The sequence below is a fragment of the Crocuta crocuta genome, unplaced genomic scaffold (assembly GCF_008692635.1).
Source record: "Crocuta crocuta isolate KB4526 unplaced genomic scaffold, BGI_CrCroc_1.0 scaffold87, whole genome shotgun sequence".
NCBI lineage: Eukaryota > Metazoa > Chordata > Mammalia > Carnivora > Hyaenidae > Crocuta > Crocuta crocuta.
In genome coordinates this window covers 1,247,102-1,271,639 of record NW_027532166.1, presented here as the reverse complement: position 1 = coordinate 1,271,639, position 24,538 = coordinate 1,247,102, and the positions used below count along the sequence as shown (strand labels likewise).

The 24,538-nt window shown below is 38.7% G+C and overlaps 1 protein-coding gene and 1 pseudogene across 1 annotated transcript; both read right to left on the bottom strand.

The window, feature by feature from the left end:
* Positions 1-707: 707 nt before the first annotated feature.
* On the bottom strand, positions 708-23,295 carry ARF4 (ARF GTPase 4). The gene is made up of 6 exons (XM_077776683.1): positions 22,992-23,295; positions 13,516-13,596; positions 12,927-13,036; positions 7,252-7,323; positions 3,883-4,008; positions 708-1,665 (listed from the first exon to the last, which is right to left on the bottom strand). The coding sequence occupies exons 1-6, from the start codon at positions 23,056-23,058 to the stop codon at positions 1,579-1,581; spliced, it is 543 nt and encodes a 180-aa protein (XP_077632809.1). The 5' UTR covers positions 23,059-23,295; the 3' UTR covers positions 708-1,578.
* Positions 4,708-6,710, bottom strand: LOC144241995 (centromere protein H pseudogene; annotated as a pseudogene).
* Positions 23,296-24,538: the final 1,243 nt, after the last annotated feature.

Genomic DNA, 24,538 nt, shown 5'->3' with positions numbered 1-24,538 from the left:
AAAGTATATATACCTTTACTACCTTATTAACAAAAAATTAGTCACACTCAGCTCTCTGCAGTTCTGAAGTAGGTGAAGACAAAAAGGAAAGTGCTTGTGACTCTTCTACACAGGAGAGTAGCACTGCTAACAGTCTGCAGTCTGCCATGCAAACAGCACTTACATTTTTTAAAAGCTAACATCAGGGGCACCTGGGTGGCTCAGTTGGTTAAGCGTCCGACTTCGGCTCAGGTCATGATCCCACGGTTCGTGGGTTTGAGCCCTGTGTTGGGCTCTGTGGTGATCTCTATCTAGCTCAGAGCCTGGAGCCTGCTTCAGATTCTGTATCTTCCTCTCTCTCTGACCCTCCCCTGCTCATGCAGTCTTTCTCTCTCTCTCAGAAATAAATAAAATATTAAAAAAAAAAAAGCTATCAGTTGTGAAACAAACACATGCATACATGCTTTTTGGGCAGTTCATTTTATTACAGCTTTTGCCTCTGAGTTTAGAAATGTACAATGTCAAACTCTAAAAGAAGCTAAAATTTTGAAGTTGCTCCCCACCACTCTGTTATATACATGATAGCAACCTATATTTTATTTCCAATGTAAACAATTAGTAAATTCACTGAGGCCTCTATTATTGTTCACAAAATATATGCAAATAAACTTCATTAAATAAGAAAATCCATTTCAAACATCTTGAAGACTCAAAAAGAACACACACAATTACATATTTTTATCATTTTATTAGGAAGAATTCCAAATGGGTTATGAAGAAAACTTACTGAGTTTGATGAGTTTTCCAAAAACTCTTAATGAAGATATGTTCACCAATAAACAATAAAACATCAGCAGAACTATCATATACTGGGCAAAGAGTCAGGCTGATACCAAAAAGCAACATGCAACATAAAAAAGATACAATATAAAGGAAGACAATCTGCTGGGTATTAAAAAATCATTTCAATATGAACTCTTTGCAACCAGCACAGAACTAATTAGCTATCAAATCCAAACCACACTAAGGTAAGCTTGGCTGATGAAAAGCCAGGATTCAATAATGGGGAGAAAACAGAAGTTCCTCAGTGCAAGAGATCTGAATAGTGTTTTGGAGCATTTCCCTGGCTGGTACAAGCAGTATTAGAAAATCTTTTTGGCAAGGGAGAAAAATAAATACAAATGGAATGCTACATTTTTTAAATCAGCAGACTGTCCCAGGAATGATAAAGGTATCAGTAAAGTAGCAAGGGGATAACTTTAAAACGTTATTTCTTGTGGGCTCGAAAAACATTCAAAAACGGGTTTATGTAAAGGTGTCACAATAGCTATGTCCAGGCATTTAGGCTTAAGGGAAGTAAAATTAAGAGGACACTTTTTTCCCAAGTTAAGGAGAATTTCTTTAAAACCAAGCATATTGCTAAAAAGCAATATTATACTTGGCAAACAATAATTGGCAACAAAATAAGTTTAAACGCTGTAATATTCTGCCCAAACCAGTCCCAGATACTGTTTAATAACCAAGATGCAAACTAATTTTGTTGTAACAAGCCTAGACCAATTCTATCAAATGTGTCCTTGGTTAGATATCCAGTTTCATTTAACGTTTTGAAAGCTCATTTGACAGCCAGTCAAGTCCCTCATACAGACCAGTTCCTTGTGTAGCACAAGTGGCTTGAACATACCACTGTAGAGAAAGAACAAGAAAGTACGTGATTAACAGAAGACTATATATAACCACAGTCTTTAGAATTTCTTAATCAGAAGATTAAATACTTGCTCCCAACTGTCCAAAGTATTATTTAGTCAGCAGTTACCATAAATATATAGGAAAAAAGAACTATGTAAAACAACAGGAAGAACGACATAAATTTGTTAAAGTTTGGATCTCACAAATGATTAATTTTATAATGATTTCACTGACTATATAGATTCGGAGTGTTCTAATACATGCTTCTCACAAACTCTTGCCACATTTAAATCTACTCTTATTGATCCATTAGATTGAATCAATGATCTATACTCCTTAATCCGAAAAGAACATTCATAGGAAGATTAGTAACTAAATACCTATCAGGTCCTTATAACCCTCTTATTTCCCATAGAACTAAGTATAGAGTACAGAAGGCAAATTTTCAAAAAAAGTAGGAGCTGCTAATAGAGGAAGGCTTTTCAGATAATTTCACTATCTGTAATTTCAAGCATTCCAAAAAGTTTCACTTTTTAAAATGGTAATGAATCATATCTCAATAATTGCACGAAATAACATGAAAAGCTAACAAAGAGCAAGAAAAAGATCTAGAAAGCAATTTAATTACCTTGAGGGATAGTTTCTTTTTAATATTTTTCTTCACTGACTAGTTTTATTCTGTCTTACAATAAAGACTTTATTATTGCAAGGTCAATGCAAGTATACTGTGCTACCAATTATTATTTGAATACCAAACACCCAGTAACCTAGAAGGCTGGGAAAAGGCACAAATTCTTATCTTCACAGAACTGGAAACTGGTAGCATTTACAGTTTATCTTGTTTAAATCATCCTGGGACATCTCAAACTATATAGTTACTGCCATAACATACTATTTACCTTGTTGACAACTTCGTAAAAACCTTGTAAAACACAAGTCACACTAAAGTTTGTGATATCTTTGTATATAAAACAGTACACTGTGTTTTCCCAGTATTTAAATTGCTGACCTAAACAAGCTATTGGAGACCAAGTATAATATTTCTCACAATTTTAATTTTTTTTAAGTTTATTTATTTTTGAGAGACAGAATAGGGGGGTTGGGGCAGAGAGAGAGCGGGGGAGACACAGAATCCGAAGCAGGCTCCAGGCTCTGAGAGGATCAGCACAGAACCCAACACAGGGCTTGAACCCATCAACCATGAGATCATGATCTGAGCCAAAGTCAGACACCCCTCTTATAATTTTAAATTCAAAATTTGTTTAATGTCATAATTATAGTTCACAAGCTTTGGATGTTAACAGGCAAACAGTATAAAATATTATGTAAAATATGGTTGCTAAATATTGCAGTTTTAATAAGAAAACCAAATTACAGGGGCGCCTGGGTGGCTTAGTCGGTTAAGCGTCCAACTGACTTTCGCTTAGGTCATGATCTCGCAGTTCGTGGGTTCGAGCCCTGCGTCGGGCTCTGTGCTGACTGCCAGCTCAGAGCCTGGAGCCTGTTTCAGTCTGTGACTCCCTCTCTCTCTGACACTCCCCTGCTCACGCTGTCTTTCTCTCCCTCTCCTAGAAATGAACAAAACATTAAAAAAAAAAAATTTAAAATTAGGGGCTCCTGGGTGGCTCAGTCAGTTAAGCGTCTGACTTCAGCTCAGGTTATGATCTTACGATTCATGGGTTCGAGCCCCGCCCCGAATCGGGCTCTGTGCTGACAGCTCAGAGCCTGGAGCCTGCTTCGGATTCTGTGTCTCCCTCTCTCTCTGACCCTCCCCTGCTCACGCTGTCTCTCTAAGAAATAAATAAAACATTAAAAAAATTAAAATTAAATTAACAATATCAATAATCCTTATATAATTCTCATAAAGTACAATTTTCCATATCTTTATCAATACTAAATGTTTTGAGGGTAAAGTGAATACAAATCAAATCAAATAAAGGTATCAAAACATTTGGATTCTTAAGGGATAAATATTAAATGTTTAAAAAAGGAGAAGATATTAAGGTAGTTTAAAACTGAACACACATTTATAAAAACCTGAAAGGACTCATGTCTGTAAGCAAGACTATATTACTGTATTATTTCAAATGATGTACTTATTATCTATTCAAAAGGAACAATTACTTAGTATGTATTTAAATTGAATACTTGCTTAAACAATTATACTATTACTTCTGAAAGTCATGAGGTTAATATGAATCTCCAAATACTTACTGTTCTGTTACGAAGAGACTGAAGACCTAATTTATCTGTCATTTCACTGATGGCCATAGCATTTGGCAAATCCTGTTTGTTTGCAAAAAGCAGCAACACTGCATCTTGCAACTCATCTTCCTGAAGCTGGAAATAAAAGCTAACAGGTTAACAACTAACAAACTGGAACTCAATTATTGTTACAAATGAGGGAAAATACTGTCTTCCTGTGTATATCACTTATTCAACATTAAGCACATTATTAAACATCAACCTAATTTCACTACATGAAGTTCAGACACTCTTAGAACTTAAACCTCATATCCTTCAATTTTTTAAATCCCCAGCAAATAATTATACATCTTTCAAATAAAGCAAAACTATTTTTCAAGGCAATCAGCCTGCACTCCTTTAAAGTAAATCATTCATTTCAGCTTTCATGATCATCCATTAAGAGTCAGGATTGGCAAGGACAAGAAACATACAGGAATACGTATTTATGGCAGAATTTTATGGTACTCAGTAGTAAAGGTATTTAGAGGATTCTTTTTGAACTTGTATTCCTTTCTAGCCAGCTGGACCATACAATAGTGGGACAACAAAACAATTATTAGGGTATTAGCAGTATTATGAAAAATACAAGAACACAAGAGTATATTATAATAAGAAATAATGCAAGAGTAAATCATAATATAATTAATAAATAAAAGTACACAGTAGAAGATGGCAGGCATGAGTACTGACACATGACACAGCAGGGACAAGCCTTGAAAACTTATGCTAAGTGAAAAGTAACAAAAAGTTAAAAAAGACCACGTACTGTATGATTCTATTTGTATNGTTGGGGGTATGGGGTGGAGTGGGGTGGAGTAGGGGAAGGAATGTGGAATAGTTCTAGAGAATGGCTTTCTAGGTCAATGACAATGTTCTAAAATTAGACTGTGGTAATGTTTGCATAATTCTGTATCATAAAACCAGTAACTTACACATTTTAAATGTGTGAAGTTTATTCTATATGAATTGTATCTTGATAAAGCTATTTACAAAAAAGAGTAGAAGGGGTGATAGTTATCTCATCAGACAAACTACCAGTGACTTAGTTATACATCTACTGGCACAATGGCTTTACAAAATGCACTACAGTCTTAGAAGTAATGAATGAGAATTAAGATGTCACTTCAGTAAATATTTTATGGCTATACAAGTTTGAAATCATGACAAGGTGCCTCTCTAGCAAGATTCCTTAACAAGCTTTCACTATATAAATACAGCTGACCCTTGAATAAATTGGGTTTCAACTGTGTAGGTCAATTTATATGTGGATTTTTTTGTAGTACATTACTGTAAATGCATTTTCTCTTCCTTACAATTTTCTTAATAACATTTTTTATCTAGCTTACTTTATTGTAAAAATATGGTATACAATAAATACAATAGGTGAAATGTGTTAACTTATTGGTCAACAGTAGGCTATTACTATACTACTAGTTAAGTTTTTTTGTGTGGGAGATAAATCTAAAATGAGATTTAGTTCAATAAAATACAACTGATAGTTAGAAAAAGAATCAAGATGTGGGTGTATCATTTTCTAATTTTTCTAATATTTTAGTTGACTGGCAAATGCACAGAAACATTCCAAATTAGAGTTGGGACTGCCAAGAGTATTGCAGGAAAAAGGTCCATGTTCAGCAGAAAGCTGGATTATAGGTCTTTTGGGACCCTCCCAATGCTGAGATTTTCAGATTCTTTTAGAGTATGCCAGTCACTTTAAATATATTTAAAACAACAGATTCCATGTTATAGTGTGAGGCTACAAAAAAACTGCAGGTATTAGAATAGTTCTGAAAACACTAAAAAAAACTACTTGAAATTTGCTATTTAAATGACCTATCAAAGACTGAAACAAAAACTGACACAATGGGATTCTTATTAGATCACGGGGAAATTCTTCTCAAGCTGCAGAACAGGTTCCTTAAAGTAAAATCCTTTGCCCAATTGGCTTTACTCCCTAAATGAGGTTTTGGAACACATGTAGAATAAATGCGTATCTCCAATTTGTAGGCTTTGTTGGATTGGCTTTATCTTGCCTGAATTTTCCATATTGTCCAAATCAACTATTTACTCTTTTCAGTCTGTATTATTTTTTTCAGTCTGTATTTTTAAAAGTTTACTTTCTGAAGTTTAATTGTAATCTCTTCTTTCCAACATCAACAGTTTTTCCTCCAAATCACAAGATTCTTGGTAGGATTTCATTATTAATTTAGCTTTAAAACAGATTTCATATGATCCATGAACACACTTAGGGTTAATTTTCTCCAGATTTTTTTAAGTGCAGTCAAAAGTTGCATCCTGTCTAATGCAAGCTTTTTCATTTCAAAAGCAATTTTCCAGGTCCTCAATTTTAGCTTCAATTTGCTTATCTTGCATGATTTGCTCTGCTGGAGTTTTGGGTTTTGGTTTTTTTTTTTCCCTTTACATCAACCATTGATTTATATTCCAAGAGTTGTTTTGTCTGTGCTTGCAGCCTGAGCAGCAGGGTTGAGCGGTCCTTGGTCCTCAGGCTGCACCACCTGGGCACCCATGGCCTGTGCTGCCCACCTTCCCCACCCCGCCTCCTGCTCCAGAGTCCGAGGGCTTGGCGGCCGCTTTGCTCTTCAGGCTGCTTCTCCACTGTGACTGGCACAAAGAGCCACCTGGGATGGGAAGATGCGGCCTAAGAAGCCAACATTCCCGCCACTAAATTATAGCCCAGGAAAGCAACAGTTAAGTTTTTGAGTATTCAAAAGTTATATGTGGATTTTCAACTGTACCCAGCTGTACACATAGTTGGGTGGGGCTTGAGCTGGCATCCCTAATTCCCATGTTGCTCAAGGGTCAACTGTATATGAAAACAATCTGATACATGGCAAAGCCAAAATACCATCATCAACCGAAATGCTACTACCTTCAGGTGGAATTCTTTATCATGGCTGCTATTACAAAACATTTCAAAGTATAGGTTATACAGGAATAGCACAGAGAAAACCGAACCCAATGACCTTGGGAATAAGGGATTTGAACCAAGATTCTTATATCACAATAGTTTCAAAACCATAGATTTTTTTTATCCATTAAATAAAGGACTGGACTAATGGAGACATCCTCAACCAGAGGAGCATGTCACCCATGAACATTAAAAAGCTGAGTCTTCTTCCCATCTTAATGAAGTAGCTACTCTTCTTGTATGTTTTTTAAAAAGCTCTGTAAGAGATTTTTATGTGCATGGTTTTTCCTAGCCCTAAAAAAATTCACTGCTATTATTTAATCACAGTAAGGTACCAACCACTAACAATACCGCGGTCACCCTGAAAAACACATCTTGCAAACGATAAACTTAAAAAATACTCTTACCATTTTCTGCAGCTCTTCCGCTCCTTCCTGAATTCTTTCACGATCATTACTATCTACCACAAAAATAAGACCCTAGGGAAAAATTGTGTAAATAAATGGTAGCAGTTAACTTTAAAGGAGACACTAAATATAAAACAAGTACAAGCAGAAAAACTATATTTAGTTCAATGTTAAGGAAGACAAGGTCTCCTTATTAAAAGAAAAAGGAACAGGACCCTAACTAAAAATAGAGATGAGCACTATTTGTGATTTTAACTTACATTATTAAAAAAAAAATCTTGGGGCCCTGGGTGGCTCAACCAGTTGGTTAAGCGTCCAACTTTGGCTCAGGTCATGATCTCATGGTTCTTGGGTTCAAGCTCTGCATTTGGCTCTGCACTGATAGCTCGGAGCTTGGAGTCTGCTTTGGATTCTGTATCTGCCCTTCCTCTCTCTCTCTGCCCCTCCCCTGCTGGTGTTCTCTTTCAAAAATAAACATTCAAAAAAATAATAAAATAAAAATCTTACTCTTAAACAAATGATCACTTTTCTCAACTACACTAAGAATAAATTTTATCCCTCTTCCCTTAGGCAGGAAAGCATAGGTGGGAGTAAAGATAAAAGAATAAACCAAAGACTAAAGATCCATGAATTTACTAACTGAAATTAGCTTATTCAGTCAAAGGCAAGCATAAAGTGTTTAAAAAAAAGTAAGAGGGGGAAAGGGAACCCTACAATTTTGTGGGGTTTTTTTTTTTTTTTGGAACATTTATTTATTTTTGAGAGACAGAGAAAGAGCACAAGCAGGGGAAAAGCAGAGAGGGAGACACAGAATTCCAAGTAGGCTCCAGGATCTGAGCTGTCAGCAGACATGAGGCTCGAACTCAAACTGCGAGATCACAACCTGAGCTGAAGTCAGATGCTTAACCAAGTAAGCCACTTCGGCACCCCTACAGTTTTTATAGGCTTCTTAGGGAAAAGTCAGTTCTGCTCCAGACTGTTGCTAACTTGATTAAAAAATACTTTTTTTTTTTTTTTTTTTTAAAGTTAAGCTTTAGTCTCAACGTGGGGCTTGAACTCAACATCCCTGAGCTCCTGAGTCCCACAGACTGAGTCGGCCAGGTGCCTCCAGACGTGAAATTCTTTTTAATTTTTTAAAAATTTTTATTTATTTTTGAGAAAGAGTGAATGAGTGTACATGAGAGCGGGGATGGAAAGAGACAGTTGGGGGGACAGAGGATCTGAAAAGGGCTTAATGCTGACAGCAGAGAGCCCGATGTGGGGCTTGAACCCACAAACCACAAAACCATGACCTGAGCCAAAGTTGGACACTTAACCAACTAAGCCAGTCAGGTGCCCTGATAAGAAATCCTTAACAGATGGGGCGCCTGGGTGGCTCAGTCGGTTTAGCATCTGACTTCGGCTCAGGTCATGATCTCATGGTTTGTGGGTTCAAGCCCCATGTCAGGCCCTGTGCTGCCAGCTCAGGGCCTGGAGCCTGTTTTGGATTCTGTGTCTCCCTCTCTCTCTGACCCTCCCCTGTTCACGCTGTCTCTCTCTCTCTCTCTCTCTCTCGAAGGAAGGAAGGAAGGAAGGAAGGAAGGAAGGAAGGAAGGAAGGAAGGAAGAAATCCTTAACAGAAAGAAAAGTAGTAACCATTCTGATATTCACAAATATTAAAATTCTATGCCAGAAAAGAAGAAGAATTAAGGAAACAGTTAAGACTTTTCTAAAAACTTTCAAATGGAAAAGTATAAAATTTTCAACTGGAGTGAGAGAGGGTAGATTACCTTGATAACTTTGTTAAAATCTATTCCTATTAATACTAAAGTGATTACTTCAAATATTATTCTCCCTACAACGCTAACCATTATAGTATTTATGATCACTTGTCACTGTAGCACAAACTGTCTTGTGTTTACTTATTTATGTGGGTAAATAGATTAAATCCACTGAGAGCATAAAATCCACTTAGGGCAAGGGGCTATATTATTTTGTATTTACCCCTCAGGACCACCACAGTACTAAGCTTGCCAGGGTTACTAAATATTTACTTTAGGCTATGGTCATTAAATAACAATTTCCTTTGGTCTAGCAAATTGCAAACCCGTTTCCTTAATCTCTGCTGGAAACCATTATTTTAAACATCCTAACCACTGAAAATACTTCTGGTGCTATGAGTGCCAGTATGGCATAATGGAAAAATAACCAAATTCAAATCAAAGACTACTTATCATATAAATTATCTAATCCTTGAACATGCCTCCTCTTTTATAAAACTATGCTGTCAACTTTATAAGCCTGTTAAATGTAACCATAGAGATACAGTAAGAATCTAGCATCGAATCGCTTATCACAGGCATTCAGGAAAGGCTGTCTCCTTCTTCTATTCCAAAAGCTATTCCTTTTTAGGTTCTACCCCTTTGGAAGAGGCAATGCCTCCAAAAGGGATCCAAATTTACCTGGACTACTAACAATCCATTTCTATTGTCTTAAAACGTAGGGGCAACCCGGGTAGCTCAGCTGGTTAGGAGTGCAACTATTGATTTCTGATCAGGTTATGACCTTAGGCATTGGGTGTGGAACCTGCTTGAGATTCATTCTCTCCCTTCCTCCCTCTCCCTCTCTCTGTCCCTCTGCCTAGCCCCACCCCCGTCCTGCGCACAAGTGTGCTAATAATAGCTAAATAAAAATAAAGTAAAATAAAATGTAAAATAATGCTCTCAGTCCCAAAGTAACACCACTGGGAGAGAGAACTATTTCAGCAATAAATTCAGAGTTATTCACTTCCTGAGACAACCTAGAATCAAGACTGTAGAAAAGCTTAGATCCTAAAGATAAGTTTGGCTACAGTAAGAAAAGGTTACTTAAAAGGCCAAATGCTTACTTATTTAGAATAGCGAAATAATTTGAATTGTCTAATGAAGGAAGAGGAATTTACACAATAAACCGTGTCCTGGCTTGTTAAAAAAGTGAGAAGCATGGTTAAATGGTATTGGTTTCTTTTGTATTTTATAGCTAAAACAACTGATCAGGAATACTAGAAAAGCTGGTGCAAAAGCTTAGCTGAGATTACATCAGGTAATACATAAAACTTTCTCCTGTAGGCATGAGTTCTCAAGGAAGAAGTTCTTGGACTTTTGATTATGAGGTGATCTAAAAGGCCAGGAATGGGGGCACCTGGGTGGCTCAGTCGGTTAAGAGTCCGGCTTCGGCTCAGGTCATGATCTCACGGTTCATGGGTTCGAGCCCCACATCGGGCTCTGTGCTGACAGCCAGTTCAGAGCCTGGAGCCTGTTTCAGATTCTGTCTCCCCCTCTCTCTCTGACCTTCCCCTGCTCATGCTGTCTCTCTCTCTCAAAAATAAATAAAACATTAAAAAAAATTTTTTTTTAAATAAATAAATAAAAGGCCAGGAATGAGTCTAATCTCAATTAAAAACTCTAAAGTAAGTTACAAAGCATTGTAAACAAATCTAGGATGAGATTAGGGTTACTCTTGGTCAAGAATAACAAATTAAGGATTAGCAAAGTCTTACTTCATCCCTAATTTTACTTCAAAAATGTAAATCAAAGGACTATGACTTGCTTTAAAATAATCTAAAAGATGAGGTGTATCTTAATTGAGAGGAATATCGATTAAACAATACTGGCTGTATCCTAATAATTGAAGTTGCGTGAAAGAGATGTGGAAGTTTATATGCTATTCTCTATACTTTTGCATACATTTGACAATTTCCATTAATATTTTTTAAGCACATGACTCATATCAAAATAGCTTTTAAAAAAATGTTTATTTTTGTGAGGGAGAAAGAGAGAGCAAGCAAGAGCAGGGGAGGGGCAGAGGGAGAAGGAGAGAGAATCTGAAGCAGACTCCACACTGTCAATGCAGAATCTGACACGGGGCTCAAAGCCACAAACTGCAAGATCATGACCTGAGTCAAAATCAGAAGCCCAACCGAGCCACCCAAGCGTCCCTCAAAATAACTTTTCTAATCACAGCTAATGAACTGAAACATTCTAATTTTTAAATAAAAAAGCATGTCGTTTATTGGACATGACATACTACTTAAACCTGGTAGTTCCAGCCACTGCCTAGGGTACTCACTGCCACCTGGTGGCAACATACCTCACTTGCATACAACGTTCTAAGAGTTGGAGACCAAGAATGACATCTGCAAATTTAACACATATGAAGGGTTTGTAACATCACACATTACTTAAAAATGTATTTATCAACTCCAGGAGTAAATAAAAACTGATGAGAAACTTCTCTTGTGGTAGACAACACAAGGGAGTTGGAACAAGTTTCAAGAGATATGCAGAACAAGAACCACCCCTCCAGTCTTGTAAGTTATTCCAAGCTTCAGCTTGCTCCTATGTGAGAGGTAGACTAGAGCAGCGGTTTTCAAAAGGGAGCAAGTTTGTCCCCAAGGGATATTTTGCAATATGTGTAGATATTTTTGGTTACTGCAACTGGGTGGGGTGGGGTTTGCTACTGGCACCTAGTGGGTAGAGGACAGGGATGCTGCTAAACATCCTACAATGCAGACAGCCTCCCCTCACCCAACAATAGTTACTCTGTTAACTATTTTTAATGTTTGTTTATTTTGAGAGAGACAGAGCACGAGGAAATAAAGGGCAGAGAGAGGCAGAGAGAATGAATTCCAAGCAGGCTCCACACTGCCAGTGCAGAACCTGATGTAGGGCTTGAACCCATGAATTGTGAGATCATGGCCTTAGCTGAAACCAAGAATCAGATGCTTAACTGAGCCACCCAGGTGCCCCAAGGCCTGAAATTCTAGCAGATTCTCTGGTGGTGGTACTGATGCTGTTGGTTTGAGAAGCAGGGGCACCTGGGTGGCACAGTTGGTTAAGCGTCTGACTTCGGCTCAGGTCATGATCTCAGAGTTCGTGGGTTCGAGCCCCGCACTGGGCTCTGTGCTGACAGCTAGCTCAGAGCCTGGAGCCTGCTTCAGATTCTGTATCTCTCTCTCTGACCCTCCCCTGCTCTCTCTCAGAAATAAATTAAAAACAAACAAAAAAAAAAATTAAAAAAAGTTTAAGAAGCATTACTGAGACCTAGTTTATATCCCCAGAGATTCCAATTCAAGTTAATGATCAGCACTTTGGGATTGTTTTTTTGAAGCTCCCAGGTGATTCTAATGTGTAGCCAAATTTGAGAACTCCTACTCTACAGGATTACTAAGGTCTCTCTCATGCCACTATTATATATACTACATGAAAATACAAAAATACCTTATAAACCAACAAGGTAGATCTATATTAATATAATTTTTTCTTAATGTATTTTAATAAACAACTGGGCTAAATGAAGGACTATTAATTACCCTTTACTCATTAAAAATTACAATGATAAAGTTATATAGACCTTACTTTTTAGACTAAGAACAAAACCAAGAGAACTATGGATGAGACATCTCATTCAATCTTGAGAATCACCCTCCACCTAATCTTCCATGTACTGTTATGATGGCTATGTAAATCATCCACACTGGATAATTTAGCCTTCAAAGGCATGAGTGAGAGAGTTCACTGAAGAATATGTAAGCAGTGATAAGAATGCCAACTCACATAGTAAACACCAACACCCAGTCAAATAGTAGATATTAACAGAAACCTTAAAGCATAAAACATATAAAGAAAAGTTATACAAACTGCATAGCATTCCCTTACCTGGGTATTTTGGAAGTAATGCCTCCAGAGAGGCCTAATTTTATCTTGACCACCAACATCCCATACCGTGAAACAAATGTTCTTATATTCTACTGTTTCCACATTAAAACCTAGAAAGAATAAAAAGACAGTGGTGCAAAATGTCATAAAGAAAATAAACCTCTTTATTATAGAATTCTCTCAGAATTGCTTTTTTAAAGTCCTACTAATTAACAAACTTAAAAAGAACCTAAGCCAGTTATAATGATAGATATATGCCACAGGACATTTGTCCATTGAATGCACAAAACCAAAAGTGAACCCTAAGGTTAACCACAGACTTTGGATGATTATAATGTGTCAATGAGGTTCATCAATTGTAACAAATGTACCACTCAAATGAGTGATGCTGATAAACGGAGAAGCTATCTACACATGAGGGTGGGGAGTATATGGGAAATCTCTGTATCTTCCTCTCAATTTTTCTGCGAACATAAAGCTGCTCTAAAGAAATAAACCATAAAAATTGTTTCAATATTAAACCATATTCTATTTCATTTTATAGCATACTATTATGATATAAATTAAAGTCATCTGTAAACTTTCTTACCAATGGTAGGAATGGTGGTGACTATCTCCCCTAACTTCAGTTTATACAGAATGGTCGTCTTGCCAGCAGCATCCAATCCAACTAGAAAAAGACATTATAGATCTTAAATCTAGACCAAAAGCACACTTGAGAATTAATTCTACAACAAATTCATAGTCTGAAAGCAAAAGTCAACTGGTCAAGGCACAAATGAGTTAGAACAGAAATTACTTCATTTCTGATCCCCAAGGGCAACACTTGCTACACAAAGCTTTTCCATTTTTCTTTCTAGACCTAGAGAGACAACATGTAGTAGGGAAAAGAAAAGAGTTTCTGGCTGACTCAGGCTCTTGTCTTCTAGATTTGCTTTGCCACAAACTAGTTAATTCCCTTTAAACAAGTCACTCTAGAAAACAAGGAGACTGAATCATTTAATATAAGATTTTTTCTAATTCAAGTTCTTATTTAATTCTATGAACTACTCTTATTTTTAAAAACACAATTTACAAACTGAATCAGAAAACACACAGAAACAAGTGAATAAAGGAGTGACCGGGTGGCTCAGTCTCTTAAGCATCCGATAGGCTCAGGTCACGATCCCAGGGTAGTGGGATCAAGTCCCGCTTGGACTCTCTCTCCCTCTGCCCCTTCCCCCACTTGCGTGCTCTCTCTAAAAAAAAAAATAATAATAATAAATTTATTTTTAATTAAAAAATTTAAAAAGTGGGGGCTGCATGGGTGGCTCAGTCAGTTAAGCATCCAACTTCAGCTCAGGTTATGATCTCATGGTTCATGGGTTCAAGCCCCAGGTCAGGGTCTATGCTGACAGCTGAGAGCCTACAGCCTGCTTCAGATTCTGTGTATCACTCTCTCTGCCACTCCCCTACTCACACTCTCTGTCTCTCAAAAATATGATAAACGTTAAAAAACAGTGAAAAATGAAAAATTTTTAAAGTGAATAAAAATTATCTTTAAAAAATATGTATCTATGCCCTAGTATCCTTAATAATAAAGGAAGATGAGGCCAATTTTACCACTATCTATATCCATTCCTACATCAAATGCACACAAATGAGAACAAAAAATTGATTAATTTGGGTAACCGAAAGGCCCTATCATATTCACTTCCAATGTAACTAATGACTAAATTCTGTTTTTTATTTTTTTTTCTGAGAGAGAGAGAGACAGCATGAGCAGGGGAGGGTCAGAGAGAGAGGGAGACACAGAATCCGAAGCAGGCTCCAAGCTCTGAGCCAGCTGTGAGCACAGAGCCCAACACGGGGCTCGAACCCACAAACTGTGAGATCATGACCTCAGCTAAAGTCGGACGCCCAACCGACTGAGCCACCCAGGCTCCCAACTAATGTCTAAATTCTTAAAATGACTCCTTTGGGGCAGATACAAATAGGGAAGAAAGTGCTTGTTTCTGAAGAAAAAAAATCCATACTGGAACAAGATGGTGTATCTCTTTATTACATTGATAGTGACGAGCAAATTAAATGCTCATTGTAAGTACGAATCTCTCAAAACCTGCATATTCCCCATGGTCAAACCTTTCCAAATGGAAGGTCGGTATCTAACAACCTCATGGAATGTATCACTGTTCCAAGGATTTGCCTACCTAGATTTACACTATCACAGATTTTGAAATGAGTTCAACTGAGTATTGATTTGAGCAAGGACACTTTTTAAATATTTAAATCAAAGCATGACTTGGCACACGAAACAAATGCTATTAAGTTGAAAAAACAAACACAGAGAAATCACCCTACTTACCTAAAATAGACTTACAGGCTGCAGGCAATTTCAGACCCCTTCTACCCATGTAACAAGCGTTTCTGTTCTGTACCCTACGGAGGTAGCTTTGAGATCTCTCTGGACACTCAAGCAATATACATCTTCATATCCTGTGTCCTCTAATCAAACTCTATTCCCTACTTCTTCATACTGAGATATTCAGGTTTATTCTTTCCAAAAGACTATGATGCTTACTAGTCAGAGTGAGCAGCTAAGCCCTCAGTCACAGGCATAAGACAAACCAACTGGCACCAGGAGGTGTTTTGTTTTCCGAGTATGGGATAGCATAAAAAAAAAAAAATCAGGAAACCTAAATCTAAAATATACACAAAGAAACAAAAATAACTGCCTTAAGTTTGACATGTTCAGTAAAAATACAGAAAATGAAGGGTAGAACAAAATGACTGTTTCCTTATTCAAAAAAGTGGTCTTGAAAGAGTAAGTACTTCTCAGGTAATTTTGATATAAAAAAAGTTTTTAAATGTTTATTTTTGAGAGACAGATAGACACACACACACACACACACACACACACACACACAGAATGCAAGTGGGGGAGAGGCAGAGAGGGAGGGAGAGACAGAATTCAAAGCAGCCTCCACGCTCTGAGCTGTCAGCACAGAGCCTGATGCGGGGCTCGAGCTCAGGAGCTGTGAGACCATGACCTGAGCCACAGTCAGATGCTTAACTGAATGAGCCACCCAGGCGCCCCTTGATGAAATTTAAAAATAAAACAAAATCCACCCTTAAGTAACTAAGTCAAAATATGATTAAACCCAAGTCAGAAGAAGTGAAACTGAGATGCTAATTAGAAAAAACACAAGGGGCATCTGGGTGGTTCAGTTGGTTAAGTGTCAGACTCTTGATCTCAGCTCAGGTCTTGATCTCAATGTTATGAGTTCAAGCCCCAACTTGGGCTTCATGCCCAACTTAAAATAATAATAATAATAATTCATTTATTTATAAGAAAAAAACAAACACGAGTTAGGTTTTGAGAAATACAGCACATGCCCATCCTCACTGTAAGTCAAAATGAACCTCACACCATCACTGAAACAATTTAAATCCAAAAATACTGACAAGCAATGGAAGAAACCCAAGACAAATTATGATAATATAACTATTTTTTAAATTCTAGAAAGGCAGAGAAGTAACCCAATTTTTTTAAATGAAAATATTAGGGGCGCCTGGGTGGCTCAGTTGGTTAAGCGTCCAACTTCGGCTCAGCTCATGATCTCACAGTTCGTGGGTTAGAGCCCCGCGTCGGGCTCTGTGCTGACAGCTAGCTCAGAGCCTGGAGTCTGCTTCAGATTCTGTATCTCCCTCTCTCTCTGACCCTCACCTGCTCACACTGTATCTCTCTCTCGCTCTCTCTCTCTCAGAAATAAAAACATTAAAATCAAAAAAATAAATGAAAATGTTATACCTGCTTGTGTATATAACTAATATTCTACTTCTAGTTAGAATTTTTTTTACATGATAAACATGCATTACTTTCATTAAAAAAATAAATCCCAAGTAGCAGATTTCCTTTATTAATGTTGGGCTGGTTACATTTCTTTAAGATGAATGACTACTTAAGAGCCTTGAATATATTTTGTATAATTATTTTTAATAAAAAAAATAAGGGGGAAAATGTTTATAAAATAGTGAACCATAAGGTTTTTAATCAAGTTATTTTAAAAATAAAAGTTGTGTGGTGCCTGGGTAGCTCAGGCAGTTAAGTGGCCAGGTCTTGGTCTCAGCTTGGGTCACGAACTCAAGGTTCATGAGATTGAGGCCCAAATTGGGCTCTGTACTGACAGTGGGGAATCTGCTTGGGATTCTCTCCCTTTCTCCCTGCCCTTCCCCAACATGTGCCATGCTCTCTCTCTCAAGATAAATAAAACTTTAAAATAATAAAATAAAAATTATAAGACAACAGTTAAATAGCTCACACCCACATGAGACTTTAAAATCACAAGAGCTTCTTTTGAGTTGCAACCAAATTAATGCTGTAATAAATGCAAACCAGAAGTTTTTAAAAAGGAGTTTCTACTGCAAGATTAAAGATGCACAATTAATATATACCATCACTGAAAACTCACTGTATAGTTCTTTACTCAAAAACATGTTGATCTAACAATTTTATGCTACTTGAGTCATTTCTTAAGTATGTATTTCCTTAATGTTGCAATGTTTGGCAATGAGATGTCTCCACAAAATGAAACCATAACCAATTCTCAACTAGTCAAGATAAGACTAATCTGTACATTCCAGTAATGCCCTCCCTCCCTTCCACCCCATAAACAAGTTACTGTATTGAAAGATATACTGGAATTACTGGTTCTCCTTAACTGGACCTGTACTTTGACCAAAGTATTAACAGCAGCAAAACTACCCCCAAAAATCTTTGCCAATCATTAAAACATTTGTCTACTAAAATGTGGCAGCAAGAAATATTCTAAGTTAATGATGCTAGATTCCAACAATTAAAAAAAAATTTTTTTTATTGTTTACTTATTTTTGAGGCAGAGAAAAACAGAACATGAGTGAGGGAGGAGCAGAAAGAGAGAGGGAGACAGAATCTGAAACAGGCTCCAGGCTCTGAGCTGTCAGCACAGGGTCCGACACGGGGCTCGAACCCATGAAACATGAAATCATGATCCGAGCCAAAGTTGGGTGCTTAACCGGCTGAGCCATCCAGGCACCTCTAGATTCCAGTGATCTTAACTTGGGGGGAAAAACAATGCAGAAAAGAGACTGAGATGAAAAAAGTGTATTTCAGATAGGTAAATTTTCACACAGAATAACTTCTCTTCATGTTTTCTTTTCTCTTTAAAATTTTCTACAAGAAAGCTTGAAATACAACTTCACAATTTAAAAATAATTCAAATTGAGTGTTTACTGTGTTCTGAGCACATTGGGTGGATTCCATACATTTTTATAATATAAACCTCACGACTATCCTCCATTTTTCACACACAGCATCTAAGGTTCAGAAATGTCCCCAGAATCACAGGAGTAGAACAGGTATGCAAAACCCCAGGTCTTATAGAGAAATTAGATCCCTCATACAAAGCTGATGGGAATATAAATGGTGTAGCTGTTTTGGCAAAGTTTTGTCAGTTCCTCAAAATGTTAAATATAATTACACAGAACCCAAGACAATTAAAATCATATGCCCCTACAAAAACTTGTTTTCAAATGTTCATAGCAGCATTACTCACAAGAGCCAAAATGGGGAAAGGATCAGATTTCCACCAAATGATGAATGGATAAACAAAATGTGGTATGTCTATACTATGGAATTACTCTTCAGCCATAAAAAGGAATGAAGTACTGACACATCACATGATCTAATATGAAATGTGAAAACACTGTATTAAGTGAAAGAAGCCACACTAAAGGACACATCATATGATAACACTATGTTAACTGTCATGGATAGACAAACCCATAGAAACTAAAAGTATATGAGTGGTTGCAGAAAGAAGTGGGGAAGAAGGGAAACAGTAACTGCTAACGGTATAGAGTTTCTTTCTGGGCTAATTAAAATGTTCTAGAATTAAGACTGGTGGTGGTGACACAAATTTGTGAATACAGTAAAACTAGTGAACTGTACACTTTAAAAGTATAAATTTTACGTTATGTGATGTACACTTTAAAAGTATAAGTTCTATATTATGTGAACTGCATCTCAATTTTTTTAATTAAAGCAAAGAAAAAAAACCCCTAAGTGTATGCCAGAGCTCTCAAAAGATATTTATATATTGCCATCCTGACTTCAGGTTTCTCTGATGGACACACTGCATTTTAAAAGTTAATAATCCCTCAGAGGTCTGACCATCAAACCTGAAAGTGAAGCCACCAGGTAAAAATATATATAAGCTTAGGTTTTACTTCTAGCAAATAGATCAGAAATATCTGTACTTTGATCTATGTGTTAATTAGCAGCATATTATCAGTCTGAAATCCATTTGCAATAGTGCCATAGGGTGCATTAAAAATTGTTCTATCAACTTCTAGTGGCATCAAACTAAAGACTTTTGCCTCTTCTGTTTCTTTAAATACATAACTAATCAAAAGGGAGTTTTTTTTAAATTTATATATATATATTTTATTTCTAGGAGAGAGAGCGTGAGCAGGGGAGGGTCAGAGAGAGAGGGAGACACAGACTCTGAAACAGGCTNCTAAGCGAAAGTCGGACGCTCAACCGATTAAGCCACCCAGGCGCCCCAGGGCATTTTTTTCTTTAAAGGCTGGCAACTATGTGTTCAACCAATGACCTCAGAAAATGCTCATAATATGTTAGGTCAAAAAGAGAGAACACAAATATCCTATTAAAAGCCTAAGAGAAGAGGCGCCTGGGTGGCTCAGTCGGTTAAGCGTCCAACTTCCGCTCAGGTCATGATCACACGGTTCGTGGGTTTGAGCCCTGCACCCAGCTCTGTGCTGGCAGCTAGCTCAGAGCCTGGAGCCTCCTTCAGGTTCTGTATCTCCCCCTCTCTCTGACCCTCCCTTGCTCACACTCTCTCTCTCTCTCAGGAATAAATAAAAAACATTAAAAAAATTTTTTAAAATAAAATCCTGAGAGTAAATATTAACAATAGTAAAATGGTAGAATTATAGTTAACTATCATTTTATTCTTTTTTCGTACTTTTAAAATTTAACAAAAAGGACATATTATTTTTATTTATTTTTTAATGTTTATTTTTGAGAGAAAGAGAGACAGAGCATGAGCAGGGGAGGAGCAGAGAGAAAGGGAGACACAGAATCCAAAGCAGGCTCCAGGCTCTGAGCTGTCACCACAGAGCCCTATGCGGGGCTTGAACTCACGAACTGTGAGATATGACCTGAGCCACAGTCAGATGCTCAACTGAATAAGCCACCCAGGTACGCCAGGACATTTTATTTTTAGATTGAGGACAAAAAATTAAAAATCACATAATAATTATATTTACAAAAAATGCTAGGGAAAAAGCATGAAATGCCACTCTTTGGCTTGAAGCTTCATTTAAAATATTAGTAACATTTTTCAAATTGGCAAATAGAGTAACCTCTCTACCCCGCCTCCCCCAAAACAGTCACACATAAGGCAATACAGAATTATATTGTAATTAGCAATCTTTTAGAAAGCAACTTTTTTCCAGCTTTTCAACAAATACTTTCAAGTTCAAAGAGGGTAGAATTAATTATTCCTCTACAGAACCTACATTAGTGGTTTCCAATGTAAACAAAACTTGGGGAGTCATTTACAAAATTATATCTTATCACAGACCAAGACACTGGAGATCAGCCTAAAAATAAGATAATGCAGGGCTACATGAGGAATCTAAGATGGAAACTGGTCATCTTTGAATTTAAGCTCAATTACATAATTCATGTGAGTGATTTCTCCAAAAAAAAGAAAGGAGACAATTTTTGTCAATCTATACTTTAAATGACATTACATTTGAAACATCGTATTGGTTTTTAATTACTTAACTACAAGCTGTAACTTCAAACATCTTTGAAAATTACTTGAACTTTCTGGGACAAGTGTAGGAAAAAAATTTTAAACTTCATGAGCTCACTACTACCTTTCAGTAACACTTGAAAATGAAAGTCATTGACTCAAGAAGGTATGAATTTTATGTGAGCCTTATAAAGGAAAAGGAAGCCCACATATCTGCAAGAGAACATTAACATGGGGGGAAAAATAATCAACTCCTAATTTTTAAATTTGAATGGGGGCAAAGGACCTTAAGAGTAATTATTTATGCAGACACTCATAAAGCTAGACCAAAAAAAAAAAAAAAATCATTTCTCAAACTTCCAAATCACCTCTTTCCCTATCCATGCACATACCTTTCTAAGGTTAGACTTCATCTGATGAGTTACTATAAAAGTTGACCTTTTGACTGAAGTGTTTTCAATTAAGTAAACCTGATTATCCCAAAATTAAAGTGCAAAACAAGTAGAGAAAACCTGAGCAATAAAACATTTAACATAAAATAAGTGAATTCCACATTATGACTTCAATCCCTTGCAAAGTTAAACACTTTTTCATTTTCTTTCAGTCATTATTTTTTAGGGGTAGGGGGAGAAATGCTCCTCTTATTATAAATTTAGGAAAGTGCTTATAGGATAATTGTTTCTCCTCCCTCTGAAACTTTTAGCCATCACAGAAAACATAGAATAAGAAACTGCAAGTTGTTTAGAATATATCTTAAGTAAAAGGACCAACGTAGTACATTTCCAGGAACATAACTACGTACTAATTAATTTCCTTAAGGAACAGCCTGGAAGTTCATTTATCACAGTCCAAAGTCCTCCTAAGGACTTCAGGTCCTTTTTAGACTGTCAATTTTCAGCCACCTTAAAAACTTAATATGCTTGCCTTCCTTAAAAGATGATCTCTATAAATGAAATCTAAACAACTTTTATAGAGAAAGTATTTTATCATCATTTTTGAACAAATTACTAACAACTGCTCCATGAATTGTGAAGAAGCTGGAATAACAGTTAAGTGAAAAAAGAACGAAGTGTGGCATGTCCTTAACCTTCATACACCTCCAATGACTGAATCTTGCTTTGGAAAACTTTTAATGGTAGTAGAACTAGAAAATAAAGCTTCCTCCCTATTGTGGAAAATAAACGTCTAACGAACCAAGTTTCAACGTTTACAGTTAGCTGAGCTCCACAGAGCTTAGCTGTGATGTAGAGACTACTCACAGTAATATGGGGGAGGGGTTGCTTACATCACCCAAGTGACATGCAAGCCTCTTCTCCCTCAGCTGAAATAACTCAAAACAAAAAAGCTGGCACTGAAAAGCATTTTTTAAAGCCTATTTTCCCCAAAGAATTAAAAAAAAAAACGCTTTGGAATTGTTATTTAGCAAGGCTACCTTACAGTTAAGTATCAGGATGTACAGTTACTGGAAATTTGTTATAGGCTTAAAAAAAATAGCTTTAAACGTTTTTTCCTATTAAACCTTAGCCAGCTAAATAAAAATCAATTTGAAAACCGAAGAGAGTAAACCAAATGTATTTAGTTTTTGAGACTGGCCAAAAGATACGGGGCCATCAGTGGGGAAAATAAATAAATATGAAGTGGAGTCCTGCGCGAAGTTTGGCGAAGTGAGCGCTGAGGACTCCGGACTCTTCTGAAACCTTGGGTGCTCCCTGGCCCCGGCTCCGGGCCTGGTCACTTCCTGGCCCAGCCGGCCCCGGGCTCCCGGCGACCGCTCGCTCACACAGCACTGGAGTGTGCAGAGTGTGCGCACGGTGCCGAAAGGGGGAGGAGGAGGAGAAAGGCTAGAGGAGTTCGGCCTCCCTGCGGACCGCTGTCCACACCGGAGAAGAGACGAGCCACACCGCACTCTCAGAACGGGCCTCGCCAGTGTCTTCCGGGCTTAGCGAACCGGGAGTTCGCTACCCCCACATCTCCGCCCGATCGGGTCCCGCTTTCAGGAAGATCGAGTAGAGAAAACCGCAGCCAGGAGGAAGGAACCTTGCCCCGCGGCCCCGTCCGGGCCTTTTACACACCTCTGGGGCGACCGCCCACCTTTCGCCCCATTGTTCCCGGTTAAGAATTCCTCTTGACCCCGAGCCCGCCGCCCCTCCCCCACCACGACGGGCGGAGGGACACACAGGCCCCAAAGCGGCCCCAGGCACGGAGATCCGGCCTTCCCTTATCCCTACTGGGGCCTGCCCTCCGTTCTCGGCCCCTCACTCACCCATCAAAATGCGCATCTGCTTCTTGCCGAAGAGGCGAGAGAAAAGGGAGGAGATGGTGAGGCCCATGGCAATAGTGGCACTTGCGATGGGCAGGAGCAGAAGGGGTTTTGGGGCGTCCCCGGGCCTTCTCCTTTCCCTCTCCCCACAAACTGAGCGAAGGAAGACAAGCTGAGGGAGAAAGAAGGCGACAGAGACGGCTCGCTGGCCGGCGTGTCGGACGAAGCCCCAGAAGAAGAATTAACGGGGCGAGGACCTGCTCGACGACTGGCGCGGCAGCTCCGGCTCTGGCGTTTTAGGCTTTGGCTATGCCACGTCACGCGGTAGCCGCGGCTACTCCGGCGGCGGCCCGGCCCCTCCAACGCGGACAGAATCGCGTCACCGCCGCCCCAACCCCCTGCGCTTCCGGTGCTGCCTGAACCACTGCGCCTGCGCACGAAAGGGATTGGCCAGCTTCGCGGACGCGATTCTCTGGCAGTGGTCTCCTCCCGGACGTGGACCGGCGGGGCGAAGCCAGTTACCACATGCGTGCTGGGAGACGGACAAAGTCCCACCATGCCTTGGCTGGTCACTTCCAATCAGACTTCCACCCGGATAAATACTTTCAGGAGGCTGTTGTCCTTACTTCCGGAAAGGCGCCCTGTGCATTGTGGGTTAGGAAGTGAACCTGTTCTTCCTGCCTTTGGGCGACCTACTCGTAAACTGAATGCACGCTGGGGATTCCCCGGTCCACGAAACTACACGTTTCATGCGCGGAACCAGGCACTTGCGCTAGTGAAGAAGTGAAGACGGGCCCTGCATTCTCAGGAGATAAGTGGTTAAAAACTGTCGTGCAGTTAGAGGCTGTGGCCTAGCCGCATTGCCGTCCCCACTCCAGGTCGTAGTGAACATCCCTAATCCAATGCCAGGATGAGATTAGCTCCGAGACATTTTCATCGACTAGTGCAGCTTTTCAAAGAGAAACCGACATGGGGGGCGCCTGGGTGGCTCAGTTGGTTAAGCGTCCAACGTTGTCTCAGGTCACGATCTTATGGTTCATGGGCTCGAGCCCCACGTCAGGCTCAGAGCCTGGAGCCTATTTCAGATTCTGTGCCTCCCTCTTCTCTCTGACCCTCCTCAGCTCACGCTGTCTCTCAGAAATAAAACATTAAAAAAAAAAACCCAACAAAGAAGGATTGCCTTTCTTTTTTTTNAAGCGAAAGTCGGATGCTTAACCGATTAAGCCACCCAGGCGCCCCAGGATTGCTTTTCTTGTATCTTTTCTCCTCCCGGACCCTGGAAAGCTTATTCCTTATGTTGAAAAAGTGGAAAGCCTCCTCACTTAAAAAATATATATATTTATGATCTTGGGGGCGCTTGGGTGCCTCAGTCGGTTAAACCTCGACTTCCTTCGGACTTGTCTCAGGTCATGATGATCCGGTCTGTGGGATGGAGCTATGCTGACGGCTCAGAACCTGGAGCCTGTTTCTGATTCTGTGTCTCCCTCTCTGCCCCTCCCCACCTCGCATTGTCTCTCAAAAATAAATAAACATTAAAAATTGTTAATGTT

Bases quoted from the DNA above. Each gene is read 5' to 3' on its own strand.
- ARF4 (XM_077776683.1), bottom strand. From the start codon at position 23,058: ATGGGCCTCACCATCTCCTCCCTTTTCTCTCGCCTCTTCGGCAAGAAG. The intron at 13,037-13,515 runs GTAAGAAAGTTT...TATTCTTTCTAG, and splicing joins CACCACCATTCCTACCATTG to GTTTTAATGTGGAAACAGTA. The intron at 1,666-3,882 runs GTAAGTATTTGG...CTTTCTCTACAG, and splicing joins AGTCTCTTCGTAACAGAACA to TGGTATGTTCAAGCCACTTG.